The sequence below is a fragment of the Saccopteryx leptura genome, chromosome 1 (genome assembly GCF_036850995.1).
Source record: "Saccopteryx leptura isolate mSacLep1 chromosome 1, mSacLep1_pri_phased_curated, whole genome shotgun sequence".
NCBI lineage: Eukaryota > Metazoa > Chordata > Mammalia > Chiroptera > Emballonuridae > Saccopteryx > Saccopteryx leptura.
Window position 1 is genome coordinate 52,076,806 of NC_089503.1, and position 19,965 is coordinate 52,096,770.

Here is a 19,965-nt window from a genome sequence, read left to right on the forward strand (position 1 = left end):
CTCCAATGCCGCAGCCTTGGCTGCGGGAGGGGAAGAGACAGAGAGAAAAGAGAGGGGGAAGGGTGGAGAAGCAGATGTGTGTTCTGGCCAGGAATTGAACCTGGAACTTTCACATGCCGGGCGACGTTCTACCACTGAGCCAATCGGCCAGGGCCAAGATCAGTAAATATTTGCTGAGTGAATACATGAGAACAATTCTTCTTGTTGTCCACTCCAAATACATTCATAGGCACTAAATAATAACAGAAGCTAACATTCATTAAGCACTGACTATGTGCTGGGCACCGTGAACGTACAGGGTCTCATTTCATCCTCGTGGCAGTCCTACTATTACTCCCCCTCTACTGAGCAGGAAAGGGGTTTCGAAAGCGCAAGGAACCTGTTCAAGTTCACACAACTGATAAAAGCAGAGCCAGAGTCCAAACCCGGGCCCTGTGACTCCCTAAGGTGCTCCCTGGACTCTGCTGAACAGAAAAGGAAACCAGGCAAACCCATCGACCCCACAGCGCTGGCTCCCCAGTGCTCAGTAAAAGGTAACTACGTCTTGCTGGAGGAAGGAGGAGCCAGAACTGGAAGCTAGAGAAGCAGGACCTGGCAGCAGACAGGGGGTAAGGCCAAATGCTGGAAGAATGGGGAGCAGATCAGGAAGCAGGAGTAGAGGCAGCTGGAGTGAGAGGTTCCAAACAGAGGTCAGCAACAGAGTGAGAGGGTGGAGCCCCTCTTTACATGGTGATGGCTCTGTGTGTGTGTGTGTGCGCCCGTGCACACACATACACACACACACATGCACGCCTACTGAGGAGAGGGCTGCACAGGTTGCCCAGAGGATCCTGGCAGGTCCAGACAGATACAGAGAGGACGGAGACTGGAGGCCATTTGCAAAGTACACAGGCTGTCCACCTGGCAGGTGCAAGAGGGTCCTACCCCTTCAGAATGCTTTTCAGACCATTGCTGAAATCTCCAAACATTGCAGTTATGAGTGGTGTGTTACTAGTCTAGCTCCCAGACCACCAGCTCTGTGGCCCAAGGACCAGACCTGATTCTCTGCCTCTCCCCAGCACAAGCACAGCACCTGGCCCATGAGAGCATTCTCCAGGAAGGGATACAAAAAGTCAGAGGCTACACTTGCCACAGGTTTCCCACCCGCAGGTGACAAACTAGAGTTCAGAACTCTAGATCCTCTTGCCCCAGAAATGTGGTGTCCAGGCTGGGTGGTCCCTGGGGGAAATCTGAACAGCCTCAGCCTGATTCTCCCCACCATCTGGAACCTCTGCACCATCCTCCTGCCCACAGAGAAGAATAAGGTCCATCACCTGGTCCCCTGTGCACAGTACCAGACCAGGCTTGACACTGGGACCAGGGCACAGGCAGCTGACAGTCCAGCGACCACATCCAGGACCAGCTCCCTCCGCACTGCACAGGGGCACCGCCGTCCCCACCCACTCCTGACTGTGCTGGCTTCTCCCGCTTCCTTCATCTCTCTGCTGCCTGCTTCTGGCAATGCTCCTGTAGGGATAAAGGCTGTCCCAGCACGTGCCAACTGAAACCTCAGCCCAGGGCCTGACCTGACCTGCTGGCACCTGCCACTTTGAGAACACCTTGTGACTGAAGACTGCTATGTGCCCATTCTGCCCCTTGCAGTGCCCCCAGAGTCCCCATAGGACCCAGGAGCCTCGGAAAGCCTCCTGCTGGGCACCCCTTCCTCAGCCAAACCTACAATGACACGATTAGCCACAGACTGAACCAGTGAGAGTATACGCTCTGTGTCATGTCCATCAAACCCCATGCTGGACCTTGGGGTCACAGAGAGAAATCCCTCACAGTGATTTGTTTCTGAGGTTTACAGAAGTGTCAGCAGCCACACGAACCACACTGTCACACATGTAGGGACCACCTACTGTGTGCATGAGGAGTGGTAGTGCTTTCCATGAATTATCACTAGCCCACACGCTACTCTGTAGGGGAAGTGTTGATATTCCCATTTTTGCAGTTAAGGAAACTGAGGTTCAGAAACCTGTTGCGTCCCAAGTTGTAGACACACCTGGCCAAATTCACCATGACCCCTAGATCACATTCACCAGAAGCTGAGATTCTGTTCCAGCTCTGCTCCCGGGTTTACCAAAGCGCACACGGCCCCCTCTCCACCTCCACCCACTTCCCCCCCGCCCAGGCCCGGGCCCAGGGCGGACGCCGAACGGGTCCTACAGAGACACTCGGCCCTGCTCTAGGTACTTGAGGAGGCATCTGTTGCCCAACAGCATCTGAGCTGAGCACTTCCACGTATTCTTTTTCTTTTTAATCTGTTCAACACCCTATGATGAATACCCCCTTTTACAGAAGAGAAAGCTGAGGCCCTGGCCAGTTGGCTCAGTGGTAGAGCATCGGCCTGGCGTGCAGGGGGACCCAGGTTCGATTCCTGGCCAGGGCACATAGGAGAAGCGCCCATTTGCTTCTCCACCCCCCCTCCTTCCTCTCTGTCTCTCTCTTCCCCTCCCGCAGCCAAGGCTCCATTGGAGCAAAGATGGCCCGGGCGCTGGGGATGGCTCCTTGGCTTCTGCCCCAGGCGCTGGAGTGGCTCTGGTTGTGGCAGAGCGATGCCCTGGAGGGGCAGAGCATCGCCCCCTGGTGGGCAGAGCGTCGCCCCTGGTGGGCGTGCCGGGTGGATCCGGGTTGGGCGCATGTGGGAGTCTGACTGTCTCTCCCCATTTCCAGCTTCAGAAAAATACAAAAAAAAAAAAAAAAAAAAAAAAGAAGAGAAAGCTGAGACTCAGTGATACTGAACTGAGGTCACACAGTAAGATGTAGAGCCAGGACCAGACCAGGTTATCTGAATCTAAAGTCCACACTTCCATGCTGCACCAAACCACTTCTATGTCTAGTTGCTATTTGGTTGTTCTGGGGCCCTGGCCATGTCTCCTCTGTACAGTATCACCTGCCACAGCCCAGCTCAAGCCCTGGTGCCATCAGCAGCGGCCAGGAATGAGAGGAAAAAAGGGATCTGCTTCCTGCCCAAAGCCTGGAGGATCTTGCTGAGCCCAGGACAGCTCTCTGCTACCCTGGCAACATGCATGCTTTGCCCTCAGCTGGATAGGAGTCCTGCCCAAATCAGGTGTCAGGCTGGAATGCTGATGCCCTGGCTGGCTTCTGTCAATACTCCTCCAAGAGATGGGGCCTTGTTGTCACTATCATATTCTGATCCAGTGTCCTCTCCTCCCTCATTGTCCTGCTTCAACATGGTACCAGGACTCCAAGACACCCTTACTGTACAACTGCCCTATTGTTCCATTCTAATCTAAAATACCTTGAGGCCCTGGCCGGTTGGCTCAGCGGTAGAGCGTTGGCCTGGCGTGTGGGAGACCCGAGTTCGATTCCCGGCCAGGGCACATAGGAGAGGCGCCCATTTGCTTCTCCACTGCCCCCCTCCTTCCTCTCTGTCTCTCTCTTCCCCTCCCACAGCCAAGGTTCCATTGGAGCAAAGATGGCCTGGGCGCTGGGGATGGCTCCTTGGCCTTTGCTCCAGGCGCGAGAGTGGCTCTGGTGGTGGCAGAGCGACGCCCCGGAGGGGCAGAGCATCGCCCCCTGGTGGGCAGAGCGTAGCCCCTGGTGGGCGTGCCAGGTGGATCCCGGTCGGGCGCATGCGGGAGTCTGTCTGACTGTCTCTCCCCGTTTCCAGCTTCAGAAAAATAAAAAAATAAAATAAAATAAAATACCTTGAATGTCCATATCTGTATCTTTGTCCTCAAGTTTTCTGAGTCCTTTGACACTGTGGCTTTGTCTGATGACCTCATACCCTATACTGGTTCCCAGGGCCCACCAGCCATGTCTGTCTAGATTTATCCTCCTCCTTCATCTGGTCTGTTCTAAGATCCCAAGATGCCCATGGCCCTGCCTACAACAACCATGGCATCCAGTTTCCATCACTGGGATCCATGCCCTTGAAACTCACTGCCTCTGTTTTCAGTCCCTGATATCTCTCCTGACATTATGTGCCGGCCACAATCTCAGACCCTGACTTGGGTCAATGTTCCCCAACATACTCCTTGTCCCAAACTCTCCACGCTTGAACCTCAGCCGAGACACGAGGGCCCAGACTTCCCGGCCTTCACCCAGCTGGCCTCTCCAGCCACTTTCCAAGCGCTGGTTTGACACACAGTGGACAAACTCTTGAGGCAGCTCCCGCATGGTCATCCAGACCAAGACAACAGGCGAGGAGATGACAAAGCCCCATGGCCACAACCACAAACACAACATGGTAATCTGTGAGCCAAGAAGACCACAGCTGGGCCGTTGGCTGTGCGGCCCCCCCACAGAGCCTGTCACCCTGGGGATGAGCCAGGGGTTTTCCCTCTTCCCTTCATCTCAGTCTCTACCCAAGGCACATGCTGCTGCTTTCAAAGCACACTCCTCGTTTGGCCTCAGATCATCCGGAACTGCGGCCCTGGTGTGCACGCTGCCTTGCTGCTGGGTGGGGGGTGGGGGCTGAGAAGTCTAGAACCACAAAACTTACCATTTCCCAGCCCTGATGAGCTCTTTGACTCGGGCCTGATTCCACCATAATCCCTGTGGGACAAATAATGCCCATCAGGTCCTCAGGGTCCTTTAGAGAATGGCCCACCCCACCAATCATGACAGTTATATAGTCAAAACAACTTTCAGCTTCTCTCCTGACCAATATTGCCAAATGGAAAAAAACCACAACAGAATAATACACCTCTGAACAATTAAAAACAATGAACCTTAATACCAGAGGGCTATGGGGACAGAAATACATAATTGGTGTCGTGGTAAATGGATTCAGTATTTCTGGAGAACTATATAGTAATATGTGACAAGAACTATAAAATTGCTCATGTCCTTTGACCCAGTTATTCCACTTGGGGAATGCTTCCCAGTAAAATACTAAGAAAGTAATTTGTATAGAGATATTCATAGCAGTGACATTTATAATAGCGAGAAATTGGAAAGAGCCCAAAAGGTTCAGCACTTGGGGATTCACTAAGCAAATCGGGTCGAGTGAGCACCTCGGACGCTCTGCAGCCAGGAGGCACAGTGTGCAGGGTCTGCAGGAATGAATGTGCATCCCTGGGTGGCCCAGACAGGAAATCAACCGGCTCAGACCAACTCAGACTCCAGCTTCACCAGGTAAACATTCAGTCAGTTACTTGATGTTGATTCAGGTAAGCCAATAACCTTCATGTTAATTAGGAGAGCTTTAGAGGCTATTTTAAATTTTACTGGTTTCTTTCTTTAAAAGACATTAAAAACATTAAAAAGGAACTCTGTTGATGACATTTCATAACTATCCTTGGGCATGCTCACCTTCCTAGAAGTCCTTTTTCTGACCTTATTCTGTTCCCTGTGTCTGTGTGAAAAGAGCCAGGCTTGCCCGCAGGGCCAAACGGGGGCAGAGTCAGGGCTGGTGTGGACCCAGGTGCCTGGGCTCTGAGAGCCCCAGGGCTGCGGGTGGGGCCCCAGACACTGGGGTGCAGGAATCCCTCCTCCTGAGGCTCCAACCCCTCCTTCCTGAGTCTTCCTCCATCCAGGGCCCACCTGTTCATCATTCTTTCTCTTCTATCCCTCAGGAAAAGGTGACTGAGGCATGTAGGGTCTTCCCCTCCCGTGAAATTCTGGATGACCAGAACATCTTCAAGAACCAAAGTGTGAATGTCTAGTGTGGGCAGAGGCCTAAGCTCCCACATGCCTACAGCAAGACTGGCCTCCCATCAAAATCACCTGGGAGGCTTTAAAAAATAGAGATTCTTGGGCCCCACTCTAGAATCTATGGGGTTAGGATCTGGGAAATGCATTTTTAAAACTCTCCCGGAGGTTCCTAATAAGCAAATCACTGTCCTAGAGCCCTTGATGCCTAACAGAGAAATCAGAGGCCTCCCTTCCTGAGTTCCTGAATTCAGAGGGCTCTTCCTTGGGACCAAAAACCAGCCAGCAGTCAGCGGTCATGGCAGAGACCACAGCCCCTCACATGTGCACACACATACACACACGACCCTCACGGGAAGGTCCCAACTCAGGGGTCTAAAACATCAGGGCAGGCCCGCCACAGGCCCCTGGCTCCCTGGAAGTCCAGAGCCAGCCTCTACTTTGGCCCAAGCACTTGTGTTTCCCTAACCTCCTCAGCCTCCCAACTCTCGGGGTAACCCACCCCCCGACTGCTGCAGGGTCACCTGCGGCAGGTGCCTCCTGGTCTATGCCCGAGTCCCAGGTGGAGCAGTGGGGGCCTTGGGCCCCCCCTGCCAAGGCCATACTTACGGAGTCATTTTATAAAGCTGCGTCCTCCTTTCAAACAGCGACCCTCCCCAGGCCCAGGGCCACAGCCCGGCCACGGGCGTGGCCTGGGCAGACTGGGTCTCACAGCCCCCTGTCTCCACGATACTCTTCAGCTTCACATTGGTGCTTGAGTCCCCCAGCCTGTTGTCAGGAAACACCAAGAGTCGTCACCCCTGTCCCCGTCCAACCACCCTGCCAAGTAAGAACTGGCGAAATGGCACCATGGCCCTGAGGACCCAAGAGAGCAAGGGGAGGAGCAGGGAAGGAGGGGGTCTTCCTAGGGGTCCTGCAGCAACTTGCTGAGCCCTGTCTGGTATGTTGGCATCACTTCTGCTGAGATTTTCCTCCAAACTCTTCCCAAGGTAGTCGAGACCTAGGGGACCCTGGAGCTCCCCAAAGGCATTGTCTTCAAGCCTGCAGTGCTGGGCCCAGCAGGACTGATCTGAAAGCCTGGATCCCTTAGGGGTGGGCAGGGGCAGGACAACCCCCCAGCAATGGGAGGCTAGTGTACGTTTGGACTGAAGGGGCACCCAGCAAACAAGCATGATCTCTGGCCCCTCTGACTGACTCCCTCACCAGAGGGTCCCAGAGTGACAGCGAGGGCATCCCAGAGGCCCCGCCCTGAGGGAGGGGAGCCAGACCTGGGCTTCTCGGGATGTGAGGCCACTAGACTTGAAGGGTCCTCATTTTTCCTGTAGGGGACCTGGCAGGGCATTTCTGTCCCCTCTTGGGGCCTCCCCTCTCACCGCCCTCCCACCCGCTGGTCTAGGCCCAGCCTCGCCTCCAGGTGACTGAAAATGTCCAACTGTGAGGGGTGTTTGGGGAAGCTGGGGCACCACCGCTGGCACACAATGGGCACTTTCACAGAGACCCGGCCTCGGGAAGAACCCACATGTTTACGTCCTGTTCATAAAATCCTTGCTCTTTCTTTGTAGAAACAATAGAGCTTCAAGAACCAGGGAGGTCATCTTGCTGCTTTACCCTCACACTGGGGTCCACAGGGAAGGGTCAGTGTCACATGGACCCCACTCAGGGTGCACTGATGGGCTAAGGTGACCAGGAGGAGGGAGCAGGCTGAGCTGTATCAACTGCTGTCACTGCCCACAACTAGGCAGAGCCGAGTCCGATGCCACCACGGATCCGACCATGGCTGTGCTACATGGGAAATGGGCACCGAGGCTCACACTGTAGCTGTGTGGGGATATTTGGTTTTCTCATCATGTTTTATCACTGTTCATTAGGGTCCGTGTAGACAAAGCTTCACAGACCTGGGATCCGCTGACCCAGCTGGCAGCCAACATGGGAAAAGCAAGCGGCTCTGGATGAAGCTGAGTGCAGGGCGGGGCTGGAGAGCCACTCCCTCAGCCTCTTCCCTTCTCCCCAAGTTTCCCTGGAGATACTTCTGGGTGGCCCTGGGGCTCCAAACGTCACTGAAAGTCCCTGGTCTGGTATAATCTTCCCATTTATAGATGAAGAAACTGAGGCCCAGAGTGGGTAGTAATTTGCCAAAGGTCACACAGCAAGTTGGTAGCAGAGCCAGGACTGGAGCTAGAACTGAGGCCCCATGACTCCTAACCTTGCCCTCCACCTCCTCCCCTGAAGGCAGCCCACCACCCTGTCCATGGTTCTGAACTTCTCCAACCTTCTCCCTCCTACTCTCTGGCTCTCCCGCACCGAGGACCTGGTGACTAGGCACTTTTCCAGGAATGAGGCTAGGACAGATACCTGAGTTACTGGCCCTTCAGGACTGGATCCAGACACCTGTTCTGACGTTCTCATTCTCTGTTCTCTCAGGTGACCTCTCCATGTCTTTGGCTCCCTCACCCATTCCCATGGCTCCCAAATCTACTTCCTGATGGCTCTCCTGATCTCTGAACACCTCTGGGCTCTTCCAGAAGCACCCTACTCTCCACCAAACCAAACTTATCTTCCTCCTATGTTTCCTGACAACATGAACAGCCCCGCTATCCACTCAATCACCCCAGAAACCTAGATGCCACCCTGACTCCTCTCTTCTTCATCTTTCCCCGCAAAGCCCCTTCTGTCTGCAGTGCCTCCACCTGGGTTTAGACCTCACGTGTCTCCAGCCTCCTCCCGGCCTCCCTACCTCCGGTTCTGCTCGTCCTCAAGCATCACACTTTTCACCATCAACCTGAGCATATCACTCTTCTTTTAACAAGGATCCCCGGGCTCTTCCTTCCACAGGGTGGAATGCCACCTTGCTCATACGGCTCAGGAGGCTGCCTCCAGCTTCTCTCTGCCCTCCCCTCCAGCTGGCCCACCTCTGCTTTGCTCTGGCTGCCCTGAAAGTCTCCTTGCAGATCTCTCAACAGAACCTCATCTTTCTCATCCCTCTGCCTCTGCACACACCCTCTTCTCTCCCCAGGTCAATGCTTCTCCAGCAGGGTCACCTGCTTCACCATCCCCTGGTGTACTGCAGACTCCTGGTCACCACCCTGCCCAGACCTACCAAGGAGGGTCTCTGCATTTTTAACAGAGATCCCAGGGGTGCTGTGCACTAAATGCTGAGAAGCACTGTTCTAGCTGGAACACCTGTATCAGGCCAACTCCCCTTGCCCCCACCGCCCTCCTTCTCCAGGTGCCTCTTGAGCGAGGTGCCGCCTTTCTGCCCCACGTGCTCCAGGGAGTGACTGGCTGTGACTGGGTGTCACCTCCTCTTGGCTGGGAGCTCCATGCAGGCAGGAACCATGTCTTCCCCTTCCCTGTGAATCCTCGACACCTGACACAGGGAAGGAACTGAAGTGGCAAGAGCTGAATGAATGGGCCTCCAGGTGAGTCCCAATACCCAGCACCAGGAGGAAGTCACAGCTGAGCTGATGACAAGCCACAACTTGTCTGGAAATCTGAGAAGCTGCTCCAGGGCCTCTGCAGGGTGCATCTGCCCCCCGCACCTCAGCCCGTGTCCAGTGAAGGAGACATGAGGGGTGTGGGTAATGTGCAGCCTGCTGGGAGCTTTGAATAGTGATGTTTAATACCTGGCTATCTAAATATGTTTGCATGTATATATATGTAAGTTTATTATAAATTTTGCTAATATAAAGGATGTAGGGTACATAATTTACAAATAAAAATTGCACATAACCAGATGATTGTCCCAGAAATTAATGCACTGTGATTTTTCTCTTACTTTTTTTCTGGAGCCAGCCTGTGGTTGTAATGACAAATGAGTCTAATACGAATTTAAACGTTGGTTATTTTCATTTAACAAGATGAAACGAAACAAGGATATGTCAGAACTTCACTCATTCATCAGTGACTTGAGCAGCTTCTTTGCTGCTCTAATAGTTTTTGAAGAGTGGAAGAATTTTCAATATTCTGTGCTATTCACATGAAGCAGCTATAAACATGACAAACTTTAAAATTTAATCTGTGCCTGTCCAGGTGGTGGCGCAGTAGATAGAGCGTTGGATTGGGACGCAGAGGATCCAGGTGCAAAACCCTGAGGTCGCCAGCTTGTGTGCGGGCTCATTTGGTTTGAGCAAGTCTCACCAGCTTGAGCCCAAGGTCGCTGGCTTGAGCAAGTGGTCTCTCGGTCTGCTGTAGCCCCATTGTCAAGGCACATATGAGAAATCAATCAATGAAAAACTAAGGAGCCGCAACAAAGAATTGATGCTTTTCACCTATCTCCCTTCCTGTCTCTCTGTCCCTATCTGTTTCTCTCTCTGCCTCTCTCTGTCTCTGTCACAAAAAATAATAAAATAAAATAAAATTTAATCTGTGTTAGTAACATTTTTTAAATCACTTTTTAAGTCTAGACAAACAATAAAACAGTAATTTAATTTTCATTAAGAGTATGTTTAACAACTGGCTTACAGGAAAGCTCCTTCATGGGACGATGGATTCTCGTAAGCCAATGAGAGCCAGGTCCAGGTCAGTAACCCTGAAGAACTGAACCAGAACCTACCAGGCACCAGGAGGGCCAGTTCCCTCCCCCAACCTTCTAGAATCTAGGTTGTGAGTTGCCAGCGATGGGATAGTGCTTATCTCCCCTGTGAATCTCAGGTTCTTCAACTTGGAGGGGGAAAAATCGTGCCCACCAACATCTAAGTGTAGGGAGAATTGCACAGCCACTTGCCCCTTCTCCACCCACACTCTGTACATTCATGTGCTGGTTCCCTTCCATCCTTCCTCCAGTGTGCGCGCGCACACCCACACTAGACACCATGCGCATATTTTGGACCTACACACAGCCCTCTCCCTTCCCACATACAATAATAGGTCAGTCCCTTCTATAGCATGCATAGACAAGCTTACCTGTATGCATCACCTCAGACACTCCACACACACGATATCTCATACATAGCCTCCAACTGTATCTCATACATAGCCCTTATCCACATACCTAAACCATTATACCATAATACACACACGTATATGTACCCAAGACTCCTTCACATACTTCATATGTGCATATTCCCCACCAAGTACCTATTACCTCCCGTTCAGGCATTTCACACATCAAAGGATACCTTACCCTACCCACCACAGACCCCTACCCAAAATACCACGCACCTGCACTCCAGACACACCACACACACAAACTTCCTGCCTTCCCCGCACATACTCACACATGCCATGCATGCGTGTACACTGTCACCTGCCTTTGTTTCTCCCCACACTCACGTATCACAGGCTCTCAAACATGCCACACTCACACACAGAGCTCACACACTCTCACATCACTCCCACGTTCCAAGACGGAAGACAACAGCCAGCCCTTCAGCCCACTCCCTGGATCAGGAGCAGGAGGGGATCTTGGCAGCATGAGGCAAGAAAGCTGGGCTGACAGCACACTTTCCTGGAGGTCAGGCCCTGGCCTGAGGCACAGAAAGGACAGCCAAGGCTCGGGAAGGGGTGGGACAGGACCGCTGGCTAAAGGCCTTTGAAGTTCCCTTCAGATCCAGCCTTAGGTACCACCGGTGGCTCCAGCAGCCTCCCTCCTTCCTGCTCTCGCCAGCGCTGCACCTTTAAGCTGAGATGCCACCTGCTCAGGGCTTCCTCCTATGCTGGCCCAGCCAGAGCCCGTCTCCATGGGGCAGGCCGACCTTGCTCAGGCGGTGGTGAATGCTGAGCTCAGGCTCTCCTGGGCTGCAGGGAGGGGTCAGAGGCAAGTAGCACAGGATGCTGGTGGAGAGGGGCTGGCGGGAATGTAAAAGGAAGTCGGCTCTCAGTGCAAACTCCATCGCAGCTCACAGGACTCTGCAGGGTGTTCCTTTCCTGTATCTTTCCAGACTGAGGCTGTGGTAGAGGCACACCCTGTCCTTGGCTGTCCCAATCCTCACCTGAAGATCAGCCCTGCCCTGTCCCCAGACTATCATCCTGTACTCCTGCAATGTCCTTGCCCTCTGGCCCATCAGCAAGAGAGGTGAGTCCTGGGGTGGGGGTGTCTGTTTCTTCTCCCAACACCCCAGTGTCTGTGTGGCCACGTCATTATTTGAGGGAGGAGGAGTCAGTGTCCAACAGATGCCAGTGGGATCCAGGGCCCAGGATGGGCAGATGCCAGCACTTCTGCCCAGAGTGCTTCTGTCCAGCTCTAAGAGCAGCTTTGGAATGTGCCCTGATGGACACAGGAAAGCCATCTCAGTGTACATCATCCCTTCTTACCACCACGCAGCAATTATGCAGAGTAACGGACCAGCCCCCCTTAGAGGACAAGAGTGAGAGTGAGGTGGCCACCTCCTTGTTTATAAAGCATTCTTCCTATCTCTCTCTCTCTCTCTCTTTCACACACACACACACACACACAAACACATACACATGCCATCCTAGACTGGCCCCACCCTAGTGCAGCCTGTTCTCTCTGGATTCTGCATCCTGGTCCTCCCAGACGACACTGCCTTTAGGTTTCCATGGCAACAGTAGTTGGCTTCCTGGCTGATGAATTACAAGCCCTTCTCTTTATCTAGCTTGGGGGCTTTCCAGTGTACAGGCTGGGCACTTAGGCCTGGGTTCCAGACTTGGTTTGGTCATGACTTACTTTGTGCCCTGGGTCAAGTCCCCAACCCTCTGGCCTCAGTGTCCCCAGCGCTCAGTGAAGGTGACAAGACATCCTGACCATGTCAGTTCTGACACACTGACTCTAAATCATTTCTTACATATCAGAAATACCTACTTAAAATATAATAAATATCTTATTCACTAAAGCAATAAAAAAATAACATCTAGGTAAACTTCATAAGAAATGTCTCAGACATACATAAAAACACACTAAAATGCCAATCAAGCAAACTAGAAATCTTAACTATACAAACACCCTTGATAAAAGAAGATCCATCTCTCTTCCTATATGGTATTGTAATTTTGTCAAATGAATTTATAAATTTGATACCATTCTAATCATAAATGCAGTAGGATTTTTTTTCAACTAGACAAATTTATTCCAAAATTTATCTGGAAAATTCAGCCAACTTTCCAAGATAGCCAAGAAAATTCTGTAAAAGAAAAAGAATAAGGAGGCACTGCCAATCAACTATCAAGCTACGAATCTGAAATAACTAAAAAAACAATGACACTGGCTTGAGCAATACCGAACAGACCAATGTGCTGTGGAAACACACCCACATCTACAGAGGAAGCTGGTTTATGGTAAAGCAGGCCTTGCAAAACACCGAAGAAATGTTGCACCATTTACTAAATGTTGTAGAGATCAACTTGCTATCCATTTAGTGGGACAATGTTATTATATGCCTATCTCATATCATATATACAACTACAAATAACAAATGGATTAAAGATTTATCAGGATAAAGGAAACAAGAAAACTACAAGTAGAAAATGTTAAAGGATGTTTTTCCAAACGTGTAGGGACTAGGGGAGCTTTTCTAAGCAGGTTTGTAAATCCAGAATTCATATTGATTTTATTAGGTAAAAACAACGGTCTTAAATGAGGCTGCAAATGAAGTGAATGCAGAGCTGGCCAATGTGCACTGAGGGAGGCGCTTCATATGCCGCTGGGGTGAGCTCCGACTGATCGTCTTTCTGGAAAGACATGTGATCATATGAATGCATCGAAGACCTTCAATGAATATCAAGGCAGTTATTCTTTTCGAGTCATTTATTTCACTTCCCTGAAGCTATTCTAAGAAAGTAATCAGGTGAGCACGGAGATTTATATACAAAGATGTTCATCATTGAGAATTTAAAAATTATTGAAATAAAATAAAATAATTAAATAAATTTTAGTGAGCCCTTAAAAAGAACTATTATACAGCCATTAAAAACAATACCTGTCTAGTAATGTTTACCAATATGGGAAAATATGTTGCATCGAAAATTTAGATGAAGCAACATACAACGCAACTTTGTTAAAATGATCTATGCACACACAAACAGTATGCAATTGCCACTTGTGGAACAAACTCAAATTACATGTTTTTTCTCCCAGAAAACACCTGAGTTTTTTTCCCCAAAATAGCACCTAAAGGGAATTTAAACCCATTTTTTCAATTAATAAGCAGTTTTCTGCAGTAACAACACAACACAAAACAATTTACTCAGCCATGCTCACAACTCCACACCCCTCCACTCCCGTCTCTGCAAAGCTCCCTACTATTCCCAGAAGAACAATGGTAACCAGTTCTGAGCTTCCTTCCTTAACATGAGCTGAAGCTTTTCCTTTATCACAACAGTCTTTTTTTGAAGAATATTAGTGCAAAGTTTATAAAAATACATCCCTACATGGATGCAAATGCTGTTGGTGGAGTAAGTGAAAATTAAATGGTTGAGAAAAACATAAGAAGAAAGAGCTAAAAGACAGAACAACAGAGGAGGTATTTTCTTTAAGGTGTTAGAGTGAGAACTTATTTTTAAGATAACACACTTCATTAAAAGGAAAAGTAACATAGTACTTTACCTGAATTATTTTTTCTCTTTATTATATGCTTTTTGCTTTGTGGTTTGGCCTTACTCTTTCTCATCTCTTTCTCTTTCTCTCTTTCTCTTCTTCTTTCTCTTTTTCTCTTTCATTCCCTGTCCTTTCCTTTCCTTCCTATTTATTTATTTTTACTTTTTTTTTTTAAGTGAGAGGAGGAGAGATACAGAGACAGACTCCCACATATGCCCTGACTGGGATCCACCTGGCAACCCCAGGTGGGGGCTGATGCTCTGCCCATCTGGGGCCAATGCTCACAACTGAGCTATTTTTAGTGCCTGCAGCAGAGGCTCCATCCTCAGCACCCAGGGCAAATAGACTCGAATCAACTGAGCCATGGGGGTGGGAGAGAGAGATGAAGGAGAGGAAGGGGGAAGAAGCAGATGGTCACCTCTCCTGTGTGCCCTGACTGGGAATTAAACCCAGGACTTCCACAGGCCAGGTCGACACTCTACCACTGAACCAACCAGCCAGGGCCTTTTCCTTTCTTTTTAAATAAACTAAAAGTCACCAGGATAGGCACTTAAGGAAAAGATTAAAGAGAAATGTGTGAAGGGAAAGATGCTCATTTTTATTACTCACCAGGGAAATACAAAGTAAATCCACAACACTCTACATTACACACTCACCAGAATGGCTACAATTAAGAGAGACAAGACCAAGTTTTGATGAGGATATGGAACCAAGATTCATATACTGCTGGTGAAGTGTACGGGTAGACCATTTTGGAAAACTTTTGGAACATCTACTTGGGCTGAACATAAAACTCAGCAACTGCACTCCTAGGTACAGACCCCACAGAAAATCATACACACATGCACCAAAAGACATGTACAAGAATGTTCACAGAAGCACTAGTCATAATTGCCAAGTGCTTTCAACTTCCCAAATGCCCACTGACAGTAGACTAGATACATAATTATCTGTGCTACAGTCACACAATTAAATTCTATACAGTAACAATGAACTATAGGACTATATGCCCAATACAGATAACCCTCACAAATATAATATTGATCAAAATAAGCCAAACTCAAGCAGTAGATAATGAATTATTCCATTTCTATAAAAGGCAAAATTAATCTACAATGTTAGGAGTCAGGAGAACTTCTTTAGGAGGGAGTAGCTACCAGCAAGGGGCTCAAAAGGAACATCTAGGATGATGGTAATATCTGTTTTTGTTTATTGTTTTTTGTTTTTTTCTGACAGAGAGAGAGACAGACAGACAGGAAGGGAGAGAGATGAGAAGCATCAATTCTTCATTGTGGCACCTTAGTTGCTCATTGACTGCTCTCTCATATGCGCCTTTACGAGGGGGGGGGGCTACAGCAGAGTGAGTGACCCCTTGCTCAAGCCAGCAACCTCTGGGCTCAAGTCAGTGACCATGGGGTCATGTCTATGATCCCACGCTCAAGCCAGCAACCCCTCACTCAAGCTGGTGAGCCCGTGCTCAAGCCAGCGACCTTGGGGTCTTGAACCTGGGTCCTCTGCATCCCAGTCTGATGCTCTATCCACTGAGCCACTGCCTGGTCAGGCTTATAGTCTGGGTTTTGTTAACAGGACTGTGTTCAGCTGTGAAAATTCATTATGTGCTGTCCACTTAAAATTTGTGTATTTTTGGCTGCTCTGCCCATGGCATAGCCCACTCTGTCTCACTGCTTCACTAATAAACTCACTTTAAGTTTTTTTGGGGTTTTTTTCCCTTGCATTTTTTTTTTTTCTGAAGCTGGAAACGGGAGACAGTCAGACAGACTGCCGCATGTGCCTGACCAGGGCGTCGCTCTGTTGCGACCAGAGCCATTCTAGCGCCTGAGGCAGAGGCCATGGAGCCATCCCCAGTGCCCGGGCCATCTTTGCTCCAATGGAGCCTTGGCTGCGGGAGGGGAAGAGAGAGACAGAGAGGAAGGAGAGGGGGAGGGGTGGAGAAGCAGATGGGCGCTTCTCCTGTGTGCCCTGGCCGGGAATTGAACCCAGGACTTCCGCATGCCAGGCTGATGCTTTACCACTGAGCCAACCGGCCAGGGCCTAAACTCACTTCAAGTTTTAAAAAATTGTGTATTTTATGTATATTATACATACTTTGAAAAAGTTTTTAAAAAAGGAAAATGTTAACAGGAGTTACCTCTGGATGTTGGGATTATAGTAATCTTATTTTTCTTCTATTTCCCATGTATTCTAAATTTACTATAGTAAACACGTAGTCTTAAAATTTTTTTTTTTTTTTTGTATTTTTCTGAAGCTGGAAACCGGGATAGACAGACAGACTCCCGCATGCGCCCGACCAGGATCCACCTGGCACGCCCACCAGGGGGCGATGCTCTTCCCCTCCAGAGCGTCGCTCTGTTGCGACCAGAGCCACTCTAGCACCTGGGGCAGAGGCCAAGGAGCCATCCCCAGTGCCCGGGCCATCTTTGCTCCAATGGAGCCTCGGCTGCGGGAAGGGAAGAGAGAGACAGAGAGGAAGGAGAGGGGGAGGGGTGGAGAAGCAGATGGGCGCTTCTCCTGTGTGCCCTGGCCGGGAATTGAACCCGGGACTTCTGCACACCAGGCCGATGCTCTACCACTGAGCCAACCGGCCAGGGCCTGTTATTTTACATATATGTTCACAACACCTAATGTCACCATGCTGTTAATCAGCATTACAAAATTGGCCTGGGCAAGAGGCCACTACTTCTTTTCCTGAGAAGTATCCTCTTTTTCTTTCCTGAGCCTGGACCAGTGATTCCCAAAGCTGTCAGGACATTAGAGTCACTTGGAGAGGATATAAAAATTCAGATTCTTGGGCCACACACCCAGAAATTCTGATTTTCTTCATCTAGAACGGCTCTAGTATCACATCTCTTCAGTTTAAAGCCCTAGGACTATGAGCCTCAGCGTCTGAACTGTCCAATTTCTGCTTTCCCTACTGGACAGGGCCTGGGAAAACCTGCCTAGGCCACCGAGGGTAAGTTATGAAGTGAGGACCATGCCCTAGGATTTCGGAGCTTCCTGGGAAAGTAAGAGCTTGGGACGCGCAGGGCAGCCCTGCTTCAGCCAGACTACAGGAGCGGGAGTATGGCAAATCCCTCAGAGCGCAGACGTGGAACCAAACAGACGATGGGCTCAAATCCTGTTCTGTAATAAGCTCTGTGACCTTGGGCTTACCCTCCCTGAGCCTTAACTGCATCACAACAATTCACAGGGATGCTGACATCTATTTCAATTTCATAGGTTTACAAATATTGATATTAAACACCATATGCAAAACACTTAATTCAAAGCCTGGCATGCAGTATGTTTACAACGTTAATAGTAATGATATATACCAGTGGTCCCCAACCTTTTTTGGGCCACGGACCGGTTTAATGTCAGAAAATATTTTCACGGACCAGCCTTTAGGGTGGGACGGATAAATGTATCACGTGACCGAGACAAGCGTCAAGAGTGAGTCTTAGACGAATGTAACAGAGGGAATCTGGTCATTTTAAAAAAAATAAAACATCGTTCAGACTTAAATATAAATAAAACGGAAATAATGTAAGTTATTTATTCTTTCTCTGTGGATCGGTACCAAATGGCCCACGGATCGGTACCGGTCCGTGGCCTGGGGGTTGGGGACCACTGATATATACTATAAGTAAGTATCCCTTAATACTTATAGCATTATTATATTTAACTGCATAGTATATATAATTATATAATATTGCACATATATAATACAGAGATGTATTCATTTATATTGAGTATGGATAGTCCAAATTATGGGAAGTCAGATATTCTGATGATTACTTTAGGAACTACACCTTTATCTATTATGGTCCCCTTCTGTAGATACCATAAATCAAAACATGTGTTCATTCATTCATTCAATGATTTATTCAATAGAAGATAAGCATACAAGTCTTTGAAAGCATGCCTCCCCACTTACATGACAATGTGACCTCAGACAATTTACTTAACCACTCTGTTTCCCAATTTCTTCATCTGCAAAATGAGAATGATAACAGAATCTGACCCATAGGGTGGTTATGACTATTATATGATTTAATATGTATAAATGGTTTAGAAACATGTGTGGCATGTGTGACTATTTAATGAGTTAATGACTTACATGTGTAGTGGCTTAAGTGTGTATATCTGTGGTATTCTATAAGTCCTCAGTAAGTTATTTTCCAATATGGCTATTAGTAGCCATTCAACAATTATTTATTGAGTGCTTCCTGTGTACATGCACTGTAGGCTGAGGACACAGCAATGAAAAAGACAGACATGGCCCCTGCCTTCATGGAGCTTATCATCATATGACGATGAAGTACGTAATTTTTAAATGAAAGAACAAATGGGACCTTTCCCAGCAGTTATATTGTACGGTGGTACATCCCAGTCATCAAAGCCCTTCATCATATCCTATTCTATAATCTCTTTTCAACAAAAGCTTCCTGTGACACATCAGGCTCCTTGTGGCACATTTTCTGCCCTTAACGTAAGAAATGGCTCTGCTGAGGAGCTTACAGTTCAGCCACCCCAAGACCCACCCCAGGACTCAGGCCCACACAGGCTGGGATGGGACAGCAAGGCTCCCTCTGAAGCAGGTCCACGTGCAGCCACAAGGAAGTCCAATCCCTGTGCAGAAGAGCAAGGAGACAGCCCAGCACTGCTCAGTTCTGGGAGGAAGGCTCTGCTACACTGAGCCTTCCTACTCTGGGCATGATAGTCCTGGGGATATCCACGCCATTAAGGGGCAGCTGGCTTTGGGGCTCCTTCTTTCTGCCAGCCATGCCTCCATACCCAGCTTTCTTTCATTCAGTGCACTCCTACTGAGCACCTACCCTGGCCCTCCACTAAGAGCACAGAACCAAGCAAGATATGGCCTTACTCTCAGAGAGCTCACAGCAACAGATGTACATATAACCCTTGATTACAGTAAGGTTGACTACGACTTAGTTCAACAGAGTTTAGTACTGTGTGTGACTGAAGAAATCAGAGTAGGCTTCCTGGAGGAGGTGATACAAAGTCCTAAAAGATAATGATAAGTTTTATCAGGCTAAGATATGGAAGAAACAACAGGTGAAGCCCTGAAATGGAAGTGAGCATGTGAGTTTGGGGGACTGGTGCAGACGGTGGGAGGAAAGGCTGGAGGCAAGAGGATGCTGGAGGGCATAACTGGAACCAGACAGGAAAGAGAATTCTCCACTATGAATTGAGCTTTGCGCTAAAGCTTCAGAGAAGCTACTGACAGACATTAAGTAGGGGAATGATGTGATTATATCTGCTTTAAAAAAAATAACTCTGGCTTTATTGTGGCCCAGCATAGAATTGGACACTGCAGAAGAAAAGACAAGTGACTTCAAAGACAGAAAAAGAAATGTTCCAAAACAAAACTCAAAGAGAAAAATACTTAGAAAAATGAAACCCAGCCTGACCAGGTAGTGGCGCAGTGGATAGAGAATCAAACTGGGATGCAGAGGTCTCAGGTTCAAAACCCCGAGGTCACCAGTTTGAGTGTGGGCTCACCAGCTTGAGCACGGGGATCCTGGCTTGAGCATGGGACCATAGACAGGACCCCACTGTCGCTGGCTTGAGCCCAAAGGTTGCTGGCTTGAAGCCCAAGGTCACTGGCTTGAGCCTAAGGTCACTCACTGGCTTGAGCAAGGGGTCACTCATTCTGCTGTAGCCCCCCGGTCAAGGCACTATAAGAAAGCAATCAATGAACAACTAAGGTGCCAAAACAAAGAATTGATGCTTCTCATCTCTCTCCCTTCCTGTCTGTCTGTCTCTATCCATCCCTCTGTCTCTCTCTCTGTATCTGT

The 19,965-nt window shown here is 49.1% G+C and overlaps 2 protein-coding genes across 12 annotated transcripts in view; one reads left to right on the forward strand and one right to left on the reverse strand.

Moving 5' to 3' along the window:
* RIC3 (RIC3 acetylcholine receptor chaperone) overlaps nucleotides 1-19,965 on the forward strand; it is a 137,364-nt gene that overhangs the window by 103,521 nt on the left and 13,878 nt on the right. The window lies entirely within an intron of this gene.
* The window catches only part of TUB (TUB bipartite transcription factor), a 96,047-nt gene that overhangs the window by 50,083 nt on the left and 25,999 nt on the right, over nucleotides 1-19,965 (reverse strand). For 7 of the 11 annotated variants that reach the window (XM_066366267.1, XM_066366260.1, XM_066366275.1 and 4 more), the window contains one exon: nucleotides 6,268-6,426. The exons of the other annotated variants lie outside the window; for them this stretch is intronic. In XM_066366267.1, coding sequence (XP_066222364.1) covers nucleotides 6,268-6,426 — 159 coding nt within the window. The remainder of the gene's footprint in view (nucleotides 1-6,267; nucleotides 6,427-19,965) is intronic. 11 annotated transcript variants of the gene reach the window in all.